The sequence below is a fragment of the Mixophyes fleayi genome, chromosome 8 (assembly GCF_038048845.1).
Source record: "Mixophyes fleayi isolate aMixFle1 chromosome 8, aMixFle1.hap1, whole genome shotgun sequence".
In the NCBI taxonomy this organism is placed as follows: domain Eukaryota; kingdom Metazoa; phylum Chordata; class Amphibia; order Anura; family Limnodynastidae; genus Mixophyes; species Mixophyes fleayi.
This window is the reverse complement of record NC_134409.1, coordinates 72,718,422-72,732,131: the sequence shown is the minus strand read 5'-3', so window position 1 is coordinate 72,732,131 and position 13,710 is coordinate 72,718,422. Positions and strand designations below refer to the sequence as shown.

Genomic DNA, 13,710 nt, shown 5'->3' with positions numbered 1-13,710 from the left:
TGAGCTCTTTTACATGGTTTGCGGTTGATGGCTCATTTGGTTGTCATTCAGAAAGTCGACAAGATTAGGTCGACAAATCAAATGTCAACATTATTATTAGGTCAACACTTCACATGGTCAACAATATTATTTGATCGACAATTAAAATGTCAACAGTATTATTCAGTCAACAATTCGAATGTAGACAGTATTATTAGGTCTACAATTTGAATGTAGACAGTAATATGGTTAGGGATGGGGATATTATTGTCAACCTAGTAATACTGTCTATTTGAAGAGTTGACCTAATAATACTGTCTATATTCAAATTATCGGCCTAATAATACTGTCTACATTTGAATTGTGGACTTAATAATACTGTCTACATTTCAATTGTCGACCTAATACTGTTAATGTCATTATTGTCGACTTTCCAACCCTGTCTATATTATGATGTTGACCATTAAAATGTCGATCATGTAACTGTTGAACATGTGTCTCACACCGCTCTACACTGCCTCTCAAAACCCACAACACAATATTTCTTCAAAACCAGGGGTCATCAAGAACATGAACACTCAGAATTGTAATTGTCTCTCTGCACCTACTATCCAGCAATGTGAACTGAATTATTTAGGGTCAGTGGTCCAAGATTTTTTAAATTGTTCATACCTGCTTCTCTAGGCCTGCTCTCCTCACAATATAAATTCCTTGTAAACTGGTACATATGCCTGAGTCTCTTAAATAACATATGTACCTCATTTCCGCATACCTGATGGAGTTGTAATGCTGCAGCAGATACCTAACTTCACATTTGTTGGAAATCAACAGCCCACTGGAAAGATATCATTAAGACATGTTCTGAGATTTTGGATGTTGAAGTTCCTGATGACCCCTAGATTTGGCTATTCAAAATTAAAATTCTAATATCTAAATATAAAAGATCACTGCTGGAATATATAATTTATGCAGCAAAGGCCATAAATCCCTTCACTGGATGTAAATCATTTTTTCTGCCTGGAACAGATACAAAAGATTTAGAGTCACATAGACAACCTGGCTGCTCTTTAAAGATACACCTAAGTACAGATATTTTCTGTATCTCACTTAATTATGAATCTGTGCATGATTTTCCAAAGTACCCATTATTATTCATTAGATACATCAACTCGGCAAAGTTCCCCCTATCACCATACTTCCCAATCTTTTCTGTTTGATTTGCAAAATGTAACCCAATTGTTGATTTACTTGTCATTATCTTGAGACTGTTATTGTCTACAACAGCGGTTCCCAAAGTGTGCGCCGCGGCTCCTTGGGGTGCTGCGGCGCTGTCACAGGAGTGCTGCGATCGCCCTCGAAAAAAAAAAAGGAAAAAAAAAAGAAGAACTTAGCAATCCAGCACCGGATCCTCCTCCTCACTGTTCTCACTGACTGCCGGGCGTGACGTCATCACGTCCAACAGTGTCAGTGAGGAGCAGCAGCAGAGAGGACATCAGGACAGAAGACAGCAGAACATGAGGAAAGAAGGTAGGTAAAGGGATGGAGAGTGAAGAGGGACAGAGTGAGATGCTGAAGGCAGGGAACAGAGAGATGCTGAAGGGGGGGACAGAGAGAGAGATGCTGAAGGGGGGGCAGAGACGCTGAAGGAGGGGGACAGGGAGAGAGATGCTGAAGGGGGGGCAGAGACGCTGAAGGAGGGGGACAGGGAGAGATGCTGAAGGAGGGGGACAGAGAGAGATGCTGAAGGAGGGGGACAGAGAGAGACACTGAAAGAAGGGGACAGAGAGAGATGCTGAAGGAGGGGGACAGAGAGAGACGCTGAAGGGAGGGGAGAGAGAGAGACGCTGAAGAGGGGGAGAGAGAGAGATGCTGAAGTGGGGGGACAGAGAGAGATGCTGAAGGTGGGCACAGAGAGAGATGCTGAAGGGCGGGGGGCAGAGAGAGATGCTGAAGCAGGGGGACAGAGTGATGCTGAAGGAGGGAACAGAGAGAGATGCTGAAGGGGGGAACAGAAAGAGATGCTGAAGGGGGGCACAGAGAGAGATGCTGAAGGGGGGAACAGAGAGAGATGCTGAAGGAGGGGGACAGAGAGAGATGCTGAAGGAGGGGGACAGAGATAGATGCTGAAGGGGGGGGACAGAGAGAGAAGCTGAAGGGGGGACAGAGAGAGATGCTGAAGGAGGGGGACAAAGAGAGATGCTGAAGGGGGGACAGAGAGAGATGCTGAAGGGGGGACAGAGAGAGATGCTGAAGGGGGGACAGAGAGATGCTGAAGGGGGAACAGAGAGAGATGCTGAAGGGGGAACAGAGAGAGATGCTGAAGGGGGGGCAGAGAGAGATGCTAAATGGGGGGACAGAGTGAGATGCTGAACGGTGGGGACAGAGTGAAATGCTGAAGGGGGGACAGAGTGAGATGCTGAAGGAGGGGGACAGAGTGAGATGCTGAAGGAGGGGGACAGAGTGAGAGCTGATGAAGAGGGGACAGAGTGAGAGCTGATGAAGAGGGGGACAGTGTCAGCTGATAAAGAGGGGGACAGAGTGTGAGATGGCGAAGAGGGTGACACAGAGTTTGACATGGTGAAGGGGATACAGAGTGATATGGTGAAGGGGCGCTGTGATATGATGAAGGGGCACGATGTGATGGTGAAGGGCTCTAAATACATCTTACGTCATTTTGACCCAACTAATTAAAAAAAAATGGGACTACTTGGTAATTATTTTGGCTTAGGGGTGCCTTGGAAAAATTATGGTAACCCTAAGGGTGCCTTGAACTGAGAAAGTTTGTGAACCACTGGTCTACAACCATATTTCATCTGGTATAAAGAATATATAAATCAATTTTTGTTAAAATACTGTTTTGGGTGGTGAACCCTGATAAAAGACAGAGATCCAAAGGAAAAAAGAAACAAAATTGTCTCAGGCACTAGATAGGATGTATAATAAATAAACAACATAGGAAAACTACAATACACAAAAAACAGAATACTAAATGCAGCTGCACAAAGGGAATTGTAAATATTAAGGAAACCACAGAAAAAAAAAATGTTTTTTTTTATCTGCGCAGAATAGAACCTTCAGAATGTATGATATAGAAAAACCTATATAGATATTTTATCTATAAAGAATCGGATATACCTAAAGAAATCCAAAAGTAGCAAAGAAAACGAACAGCAGCTATATGTAGCCACTAAATTGTAAAGATTAACATATATTGTCAGGAGTAATTACTTTTATCCTCAAATCAATTAAGACACAATAGCGATAAATATTACTTTCGTATAGAAAAACTACAAATTAAAACCTTCAAGTGTATGATAATTAGCCCGATACAATCTTCGCAGGTATCTAGGCTTACAACCAGCTTGTGCCTATATTGGCTGTGGAGGAAAACATGTCATCACTTGCTCATTTAATTTTCAGGATAGGTGATATCCTTTGGATTTATTTGAGCAAGTACTTCTAGAAGTCAGTATGATGGATACAAAAGTGTTTTGATCCTAATAAAGAGGATAGGAGTTTGAATAAAAATGGTGAATTAACAAATTGGTGCAGGGCTGCAATCAGAGATCATGGGGCCTGTGACAGCTAGATCACATGATCGCAGGGGAATGATTCCTCCACACCTGCGATCACATTCTGGTGCCTGGCTGTCACGGTGACATCAGCGCAGAGTAGCGGAGACCAGCGGACTGCAAGACAGCGGGCCCCCAGGTAAGTTTGTGTTGCGCTGTTGTAGCGGGCCCCCTGGTGAGCCCGGACCCGGAAGAACAGTATCCCCTGTAACCCCCTGATGGCGGTCCTGAATTAGTGTCACGAACAGACTTGCACTAAAGGTTTTACCTGCCGTATTGGTGCTGCTAAGCTAGGAGACAAGGAGTCTAAACACACCTCATGTGTTCGCCAGTGACTCTCGCAATGGGGTTTGGAGTTTGCTGCAGAGACGTGCAGGTCGCAGCCCTCCCAGTTAGCCACCAGCGAGGTGAGGTGAACTAGCGTAGTTGTGCAGTCCAAAGGTCAATCTGTGCGGGAAATACAGGTACCAAAGGAGTAGGCAGGAGCCAAGTCAGAAAACCAAAGGTCAAAACCAAGAGATCAGAATCGGTCCAGAGGGAGATCCAAAAGAGTAGTCAGGCAGAACTGGGTCAGAATCCAAGCAGTCAGGTATACACAGGGAACAGGCAAAGTACTGGAGCCTAGAGACCTAAATACTTTAGCACCCTAGTGGTGCCAGAGTCAGGTTTAATACATGATGACGCCTGTCATTGGTGGACGTGGGATCGGCGCTCAGCTGTTCTGACCAACGACAGGAAGCGCTGCTGGCGTCTCCGTTGCCTAGCAAGACATAGACATGTAACTGTATTTATATCTATGCTATGATTATGTAATTTTAATATGTATGTTTATTAAATACTATGTGTCTTAATTGATTTGTGGACAAAAGTAATACTCCTGATTATTATGTGTTAATATTTACAATTCAATGGTTACATAGAGGTGCTGTTTTTTTTTAACAAGATATAAAATAACCGCGGTCAATAAGGATTTAAATCATAGTAATAACAATCTCAGACCGCAAGTAAAATGTAAAAATTTTTGTACAATATCTTACCTTTGTTGGCCAGAAGTTTGCCCATGGACTCATAGCTTTCCATTGTATAACTAGGCGTAAGGATACTTTATCTATCTATCCTTCTTTATCTCTGGGTTTCTATAAAATAACAATAACACTAATTAGGGTTATGATAAACTAAAACAAAAACACAAGAATATAAAGAAACAAGAAGAAATAAGGTGGTTACAAGTGTGATTATTAAGTTGGCAAGAAGAAACTGAATAAAATGCATTATTTTTTATATATCGTACCAGTGGTCAAAGTGGAAATTTAGAAGTGTCGGTATGAAAAATGTAAACAGAATTTAAGTGAATGTAATTTGATAAACATACAAAACAAACCAAAAAGCAGATTGCGCATGAGATGTTCAAATCAAAATGAATACACATAAAAAGTATAAAAATATATATAAAAATAAATGTACAAACAGTTCATAATATAGTAATACCTCTGTTTACTGAATACAATGCATAAATAAAATCAATAATCACATAAAATGATCCACAGGCTCATAGGGACCTATATATATATATATATATATATATATATATATATATATATATGAGTACACAGTGAGACAAATATCTCTATAGAGTAACAAAAAATATAATATATAGGCTTGCAACAATTGTCTCTATAACTAGAAGAGTGGTAACTCTGTATTTGAAATGTTGGCAAAACAAGCTTTATTCCACCTGATTCCGGTGTCTTGATTGATTGGCAAATTCCCGCAATCAGAGTGGTATGAATGATGTTAAATGTATAACTCCGTAAAGTCAACTGTATGTTGATACATTAGTGATGGAGAATAAATATAAAAGAATTGGTCCGCTGTATAAAATATCAGTTCAGCCGATATAGTTAGTCCAGTAGGTAGATAGAAAAACCAGCAAAGCTTACCCGTAACGGGAAATGTAGATCTAAATCACCGTGCCGCCGCACGATCAATGAGGCTTAATGGAGCCAATAACCAATAGTAGTAAAGCTTGAAAAAGTCTGCCTGACAGACGAAACGCGTCGCTGATCCTCATTTGTTTATCCTATGGAGTATCTACTATTGGTTATTGGCTCCATAAGCCTCATTGATCGTGAAGACTGTGTTACATTGTCTCCAGAGGCATTATACTTACCGTGTCCTTAAGAGGACTCTTTTCTGCACTATTTGTGTTTCAGTCCGGATGAAATTTGGTGGTGCGCACCACACGAGATCTACTCTGGAAACTTCAAGCCGCCTGAGCCGCTCGTGCGGCGGCACAGTGATTTAGATCTACATTTCCCGTTACGGGTAAGCTTTGCTGGTTTTTCTATCTACCTACTGGACTAACTATATCGGCTGAACTGATATTTTATACAGCGGACCAATTCTTTTATATTTATGCTCCATCACTAATGTATTAACATACAGTTGACTTTACGGAGTTATACATTTAACATCATTCATACCACTCTGATTGCGGGAATTTACCAATCAATCACGACACCGGAATCAGGTGGAATAAAGCTTGTTTTGCCAACATTTCAAATACAGAGTTACCACTCTTCTAGTTATAGAGACAATTGTTGCAAGCCTATATATTATATTTTTTTGTTACTCTATAGAGATATTTGTCTCACTGTGTACTCATATATATATATATATATATATATATATATATATATATATATATATATATATATATAGGTCCCTATGAGCCTGTGGATCATTTTATGTGATTATTGATTTTATTTATGCATTGTATTCAGTAAACAGAGGTATTACTATATTATGAACTGTTTGTACATTTATTTTTATATATATTTTTATACTTTTTATGTGTATTCATTTTGATTTGAACATCTCATGCGCAATCTGCTTTTTGGTTTGTTTTGTATGTTTATTAGAGGATTTGCACTTCCTCTTTTTGATTTGCTGCATTTGATGTTTTTCTGATATTTGCATGTTTTTCATGCTACCTATTAGCGCCGGAGTTATCTATTGTATTGAATGTAATTTGATACTTTTACAATGAAGGCAGGAAGAGAAGTGGCGGTATGGCATACCACTGTATACACCTCAAGTTCAAACACTATATTGTACATAAAATAAAAGTAAAATAATAATCAAATATTCAAAAACCTGAAAAGAACAATGGGAAATCAAGTGGCTCATAAAATATGCAGAAACAGTTGATGTGCTTGTATAAAGTGAGATACGTAGTGTGATGTCATACATCTCTGGTTTGATAAGCAAACAAGAAAGGGGAACTATACATTGATGTAACAATTGTAGGTGCTAGATGAGTATTAGAAATAAATAAGGTATTTTTGTGCTGTTATATAGATGTACTAAAGCCTGTATAGAAAGAGATTATGTTTCTTGATGACCACAAAGTGTAATTTCTGACACATGACAAGATGATTTTTATCAAACACTGTACTGTTGCAAATGCTATTGTTTAAATGTATTACATTTGCATATTACATTCTTGCCTTATACAATCTTGTCTCCTTTAATTTCTAGCAGGGCACACCCTACTGCAATAATAACTGGACTTATCCACAATATATGTGGTGACAGCTGGGGCATAAATTAGTGCATGCGTGTGCCAGACAAATAGATCAGCATATAACAAAGCAATCTTCATTAAGTAGATTGTGTTTTTGGAAATTGTTATTTGTAACTGATTTTTATCTATTTAAATATAAAATGTATAACAGTGGCATTACCAACTCTTCACTTGTCTAATGATGAGTCACTTGAAATAGCTGGCGGGTCGGATGTGTGGCCCTCCAGCCTTCAAAGGGGCTGCATAGAGGAAGGAAGAAGAGCACAGTGCACTAAAGTTTGGTAGGAGTAGACACTTAGGGGGGTATTCAATTGTTGCTCCGGGCGCCGCCGGAATGAGCGCGTTAAAACTATTACCGTTTATACGGTAATATTGCGCGTAATTACCATTCATACGGTAATTTACTCGCTCAATTTCAGCTTGCTGCTCAGGGAGCTGCAAGCTGAAATTGAGCGAGTAATTACCGTATAAACGGTAATAGTTTTAACGCGCTCGTTCCGGCGGCGCCTGGAGCAACAATTGAATACCCCTTATAGGACACTAAATATTTTAAACACAATTTTTAAAAACACAATTTTATTAATAAAATATTATTAAAAGTATATATACATTTCTTAGGTCTATGACAGTAAAATATTTAAAATAAAGATTAGGATTGAAGTTAAAAGAGAATAAAATTTAGTGCTCAATTAAAATAGGTCCAGACCCTTGGATGGGGCCGATATATGTTGTCTGAAAAAGTAAGACAAGATATTTCTTGACTTTTTTATTATTATTATTATTATTATTATTATTATTATTATTATTGTCATATGTAATGTACTTACTTTTCTTTTAGTAAAAAATTCAGGTTCACATATGTTTTCCTTCTAGGTAGTTGAAATATAATAATGGTGTTAATTTTCAATAAAGTTTAATATACTACATTAATTTTGGATTTTTCATAAAATTTTCCACTTTTCAGAGTTTTTTTGAATTTTCATTTTTATTAATAAAGACCTTTGAGGTGACATCCAAGATGAGATGCCTGAGAGACATCAGTAGACATGAGAATAGATTTGGGTGTCATCAGCATAAAGGTTGTACTTGAGGCCAAAGGGACTGATTATGTCACCAAGGGAGAAGGTGTAGAGTGAGAAGAGCAGGGCCAAGAAACTTGGAACTTTGACAAATGAGAAGAGGTGGAGCTGGGGTTGTACGTGGAGACCAAAAAGAAGTAGTTGGTGAGGTAGGAAGAAAACCAGGAGAGGACAGGGTTACATAGGCCTATCGATTGTAGAGGTGGCAAAAGAAGGTGTGGTCAACAGTATCAAAGGCAGAGATTGAGAAGCTAAATGTGTCCCTTAGATTTGGCAGACAGAAGGTCATTGGTGACTTTAGTGAGTGTGAAGTGTGTGAATTTTTGATTAAAGCGAGTCTAGGAGGGATTAAGGGGAGATAAAGAAGGTGAGAGGGTTATTATTATTTTTATTATTATCCTTTATTTGTTGGATGCCACAAGATTTCCCCAGCGCCGTACAGAGTACACACAGTAGACTATACAGGGTGAAACAGTACTGAACAATAAACAAATAATACCAATACTTCAGAAACTCCAGGCATGGCTATTTCAGAAGAGACAGAGCAGAATAACAGGTATGGAGACAGGAGGGAAGAGGGCCCTGCTCATAAGAGCTTACATCCTAAGGGAGGGTAAATATACATCAGGCACAGAGGGAAGTCAGATGAGAGGATATAGCAAGGGGAAGAGTGAAGGGGGGGGGGCGGGAGGAGAGAGCTGAGAATGAGCAGAGGAGGGTTAGGTGGATGGTTAGTAGGGTTTGAGGATCAGGTGAGTTTTAAGTGCACAGGTTAGGAGACAGATGCATGGAGCGAGGGAGGTCATTCTAGTGAAGGGGGGCAGCACAAGATGAGTCTTGGATTCTTGAGTGGGGTGAGGTGATCAGAATGGAGGAGAGGCGACGGTCATTGGCCGAGCACAGGGAGCAGGCAGGAGTGTGAATGGAGAGGAGGTTAGAGATGTAGGGGACAGTAGACTGGGAGAGAGCCTTGTAGGTGATGGTGAGGAGTTTGAAAAGGATTCTGTAGGGGAAGGGGTGCCAGTGTAAGGCAAGGCAGAGAGGGGAGGCAGAGAAGGAGCGGCGTGAAAGGAAGATGAGTCTTGCAGCTGCGTTGAGTATAGAACGAAGGGGGGTGAAATGGGGGGGAGGCCGGTAAGGAGGAGGTTGCAGTAATCAAGACGGGAGATGAGAAGTTCGTGGATGATTGTTTTGGTGGCATCCTAAGAGAGGAAGTCCCGGATGGGGGCAATGTTGCGTAGTTGGAAGCGACAGGATTGGGCAAGGGATTGAATGTGGGGGGCAAAAGAGAGAGAGGAGTCAAGGGTGATGCCCAGGCAGCGCAGTTGGGTGAGAGAGGAGATGGTGGTGGTGCTAACAGTGATAGAGAAGTCAAGGTGGGAGGAGAATCTAGGGGGAGGACAGACAATGAGTTCAGTTTTAGAGATTTTAATTTTGAGAAAGTGTGAAGACATCAAGAAGGAGATGGGGAGAGGCAGTCAGATACACGAGAGAGGAGGGTGGGAGGGAGATCAGGAGAAGAGATGAAGAGTTGAATGTCATCAGTATAAAGGTGATACTGAAGACAGCAAAAAGAGTAGAGGGCTGAGAACAGAGCTCTGAGGGACTCCTACAGGGAGAGGAGAGGGGGTGGAGTAAGAACCAGATGTGGATACAGAGAAGGAGCGGTTAGCAAGGTATGAGGTGAACCAGGCTAGGGCAGATCCAGAGAGGCCAAGAGAGAGAAGAGTTTGCAAAAGGAGGGGGTGGTCCACAGTGTTGAAGGCCGCAGAAAGGTTGAGGAGGATGAGTAGGGAGAAGTGACCCCTAGATTTGGCCAGGGCAGTTTCGGTGGAGTGGAGGGGGCAGAAACTGGATTGGAGAGGGTCGAGGAGGGAATTGTCCGAGAGGTGTCTGGTGAGGTGGTTGCAGACAATCCGCTCAAGTAATTTAGAGACATAGGGGAGAAGTGAGACAGGGCGATAGTTAGCAAGTGAGGTGGGGTCGAGATTGGGTTTTTGAGGATGGGAGAGTTAAGAGCATGCTTAAATGAGGAGGATACTATGCCAGAGGAGAGTGATAGGTTGAAGAGGTGTGCAAGGTATGAGCAGGCAGTAGGAGAGAGAGAGAGCGAAGGAGGTGAGAGGATGGGATCAAGATGACAGGTAGAAGGGGAGAGAAAAGAATAAGGGAGCAAATTTTTTCACCCGAAGTAGGGCGGAAAGAGCACCAGAGTTAGCTGTTGGAGGAAGGTGGAGCGATGAGGGTGGAAGGAGAAGGATGGGAGAAGGAGATGTTCAGTCTGATGGCCTCAGTTTTGAAGGCTTAAAAGGTGGCGAAGTCAGAAGCAGAGAGGAAACACGGGACAGGTGGGTGGGGGGAGAGAGTTGAATATGGCAAAGAGGCGGCAGGGATTAGAGGACTGAGAAGAAATGAGGGACTTAAAGAAAGATTGTTTAGCGAGGGAGAGGGCAGAGCAGAATGAAGAGAGGATACATTTCAAGTGAAGGAAGTCAGCCAGGGAGCGAGATTTTCTCCAGAGGCGTTCAGCAGCGCGAGTGCACTTTTCAAGGAAGCGGGTGAATTTGGAGTAACAGGGTTGGAGAATTAGGTGGCGCTGGTGGATAGATGAAGCCGGGGCGACAGCATCCAGGGCAGTGGTGAGGGAGTGGTTGTAGAGAGAGGACGCCTGGTCAGGGCATGTCAGGGTGGGAAGAGGTGATAGGAGAGTTTCAATAGCATCAAGGATACTCCTAGTGAGGGTAGCTTTAGGCAAGTTGGGAGCAGGGGAGGAGAACAGAGTGAAGGAGAGGAGATCACAGATATGAGAGAAGACAAGGTTGAGGGAGTTACCAAGACAGTGGGTGGGGGGTGAGTTCCACTGAGTGAAGCCAAGGGAGGTGGAGAGGCCAAGAAGTTTCATGGAGGTACGGTCAGAGCGGTTATCAATAGGAATGTTAAAATCTCCAAGTATGATGGAGGGTAGGTCAGAAGAAAGGTAGTGGGGAAGCCAGGCAGCAAAGATGTTGAGGAGGGAGGTGGGGCCATGGGGACGGTAGATGACAGAGACATGGAGGTGGAAGGGGGAGAAAAGATGTTTAGAGTGTACTTCAAAGGAGGAGAAAGAGAGGGAGGGTACAGTGGGAATGACCTGAAAAGTGTAGCTAGGGGATGGGAGGAGGCCCACTCCACCTCCTGGACGTTCATCCAGTCTGGTGGAGTGGGTGAAGGAGAGGCCCCCATAGGAGAGAGTGGCGAGTGAAGCAGTGTCAGTAGAAGTGAGCCAGGTTTCAGTGATAGCAAGAAGGTTAATAGAGTTGGAGATGAAGAGGTCATGGACAGAGGTAAGTTTGTTATGGATGGACCTGGAGTTCCAGAGGGCACAGGAGAAGGGGAGGGAGGGAAGTGGAGAGATGTGTATGAGATTGTCTGGGTTGCTGGAGCATGGGGGAGGGTTAGAGTTGGGACAGAGAAGGGGGCTAGGGGAGAGGCTGGGTATAATGCAGAAGCGGGGCAGCATGGTGAGAGACAGGGAGAAGAGGTGATTTAAAAAAGTTGCAGAAGAAACTGAAGGAGGGGTCAGAGAGTAACACAGGGGTGAGGAGCAGCAAAAGGCAGATCATAGTGGAACAGAGTAAATTAGGACTAAAAGAACAGAGTAAAACAGTAAATTTAGGACTAAAGAACAGAGTAAAACAGTAATGCAGTGACAATAAACAAGATAAAGTAAAGTAAAATAAAATAAAGGTTAAAATAAAATTAAGTTAAATTGAAATGAAATGCATGGTAATAACAGTTATGTATGGCTACCGTAAGCCAGTACCAGGCATGGAGAAAGGAGAACACAGGAACTGGTGAGTCCGGACAGATCAAGGTTCAGGTGGGTCCCGAGTTCAGGTGGGTCGAGGATTCAGGTGGGTCCAGGGTTCAGGTGGGTCCAGGGTTCAGATGGGACCAGAGTTCAGGTGGGACCAGAGTTCAGGTGGGGCCAAAAAAGACCAGGTAGGGGCCCGAGGTATGAGGGTGGCATGACAGTGTAAGGGCTTGTATGTGGACCGAGGATGATGGGACCAAAACTGGGAGGAGGGACAGGTAGGAGAACATCATCATCATCATTTATTTATATAGCGCCACTAATTGCGCAGCGCTTTACAGAGAACTCACTCACATCAGTCCCTGCCCCATTGGAGCTTACAGTCTAAATTCCCTAATATAGACACACACTCACACACAGACACAGACAGAGAGGAAGACAGACAGACAGGGAGAGACTAGGGTCAATTTTGATAGCAGCCAACTAACCTACCAGTATGTTTTTGGAGTGTGGGAGGAAAGCGGAGCACCCTGACGAAATCCACGCAAACACAGGGAGAACATACAAACTCCACACAGATAAGGCCATGGTCGGGAATTGAACTCATGACCCCAGTGCTGTGAGGCAAAAGTGCTAACCACTAGGCACTGTGATGCCCACACAGTGCTCACGTGAGCACTGTGTGGGCATAGAGAGGGGAATGAGGGCACATGAGGCAACTTAAGATGGAGGCCAGGATGGAGTGAGCAGTGCGGAGGAGTCACAGAGACCTTCAGGGAGGCTGGCAGGGACCCAGACAGGGAGTGGGCTGGTGGCAGACAGCAGGCAGGGAGGGGTCGGGAGTGAAGTGCAGGAGGGGCGAGGGGGTGGTAGTGAAGTGCAGGCCGAAGCCGAGGTCTGTGGTGGGTGAGGCAGCAGGATGCTGGAGAAGGAGACAGCAGGCAGGATCAGGTGGGACCACACACCAGGTGGAGAGAAGGCCCAGTCAGCAACGTAGAGTGCAGCATCAGTCGGGGAATGGAACAGCAGGAGACAGCATCAGGACCAGAGCAGCGGGACCGGAGCAGCAGGCGGCGGAGGATCAGCAGGACTTCAAGCAGTAGGTGTTAGCAACGTGGAGACCGGAGACTGGAGCAGCAGGCGTTATCGGGATCAGAAGAGCGGGATCGAAGGAGCAGGACTACAGGCAGCGGGTGTCAGTGACGTGGATTCCCGGAACAGCAGTAGTCGATCAGGCTTCAGGAAGGAGACGACAGTGGAGGAGAATAGTCTGCCCAGAGAGAAGGCTCAAGCTGGGGGCTGTAGTAGTGCGGCCAATCGGGGAAGGGGGGAGTGAGCCCATGTGAGGGGAGGTGAGAGCAGGATCAGGCCACAGGCATCAGACATCTTCAGGGTAGAATAGGGACCCAGATGGATGTCGGGTCAGGATCCACAAGAGAGCTAGTAGAGAAACAGTTGAGGCCGGAGAGTAAGGCCCAAGCCACAGCCTAGAGTAGAGGTAGCAGCTGGAGATCGGTTTAGCAGGAGAAAGCACCCAAATAAGGGGTGGCTGAATTCACAAGCCGTTAGCAGCAAATATCAGCAGCAGAAGCAGGCATCTCCATAGATGAAATGCGGGGCCCAGAAGTCGTTCCAAGCTGGGCTCCAATGGAGAGCGGGAGGGACACTTCTGTCCTGTTGAGGATGAGCAGAATGTTCAGC

The 13,710-nt window shown here is 43.8% G+C and overlaps 1 protein-coding gene across 1 annotated transcript in view; it reads right to left on the bottom strand.

Moving 5' to 3' along the window:
- The window catches only part of RGS21 (regulator of G protein signaling 21), a 124,564-nt gene that overhangs the window by 67,384 nt on the left and 43,470 nt on the right, over nt 1–13,710 (bottom strand). The window contains exon 2 of the mRNA XM_075182725.1: nt 4,589–4,687. Coding sequence (XP_075038826.1) covers nt 4,589–4,631 — 43 coding nt within the window. The 5' untranslated portion in view covers nt 4,632–4,687. The remainder of the gene's footprint in view (nt 1–4,588; nt 4,688–13,710) is intronic.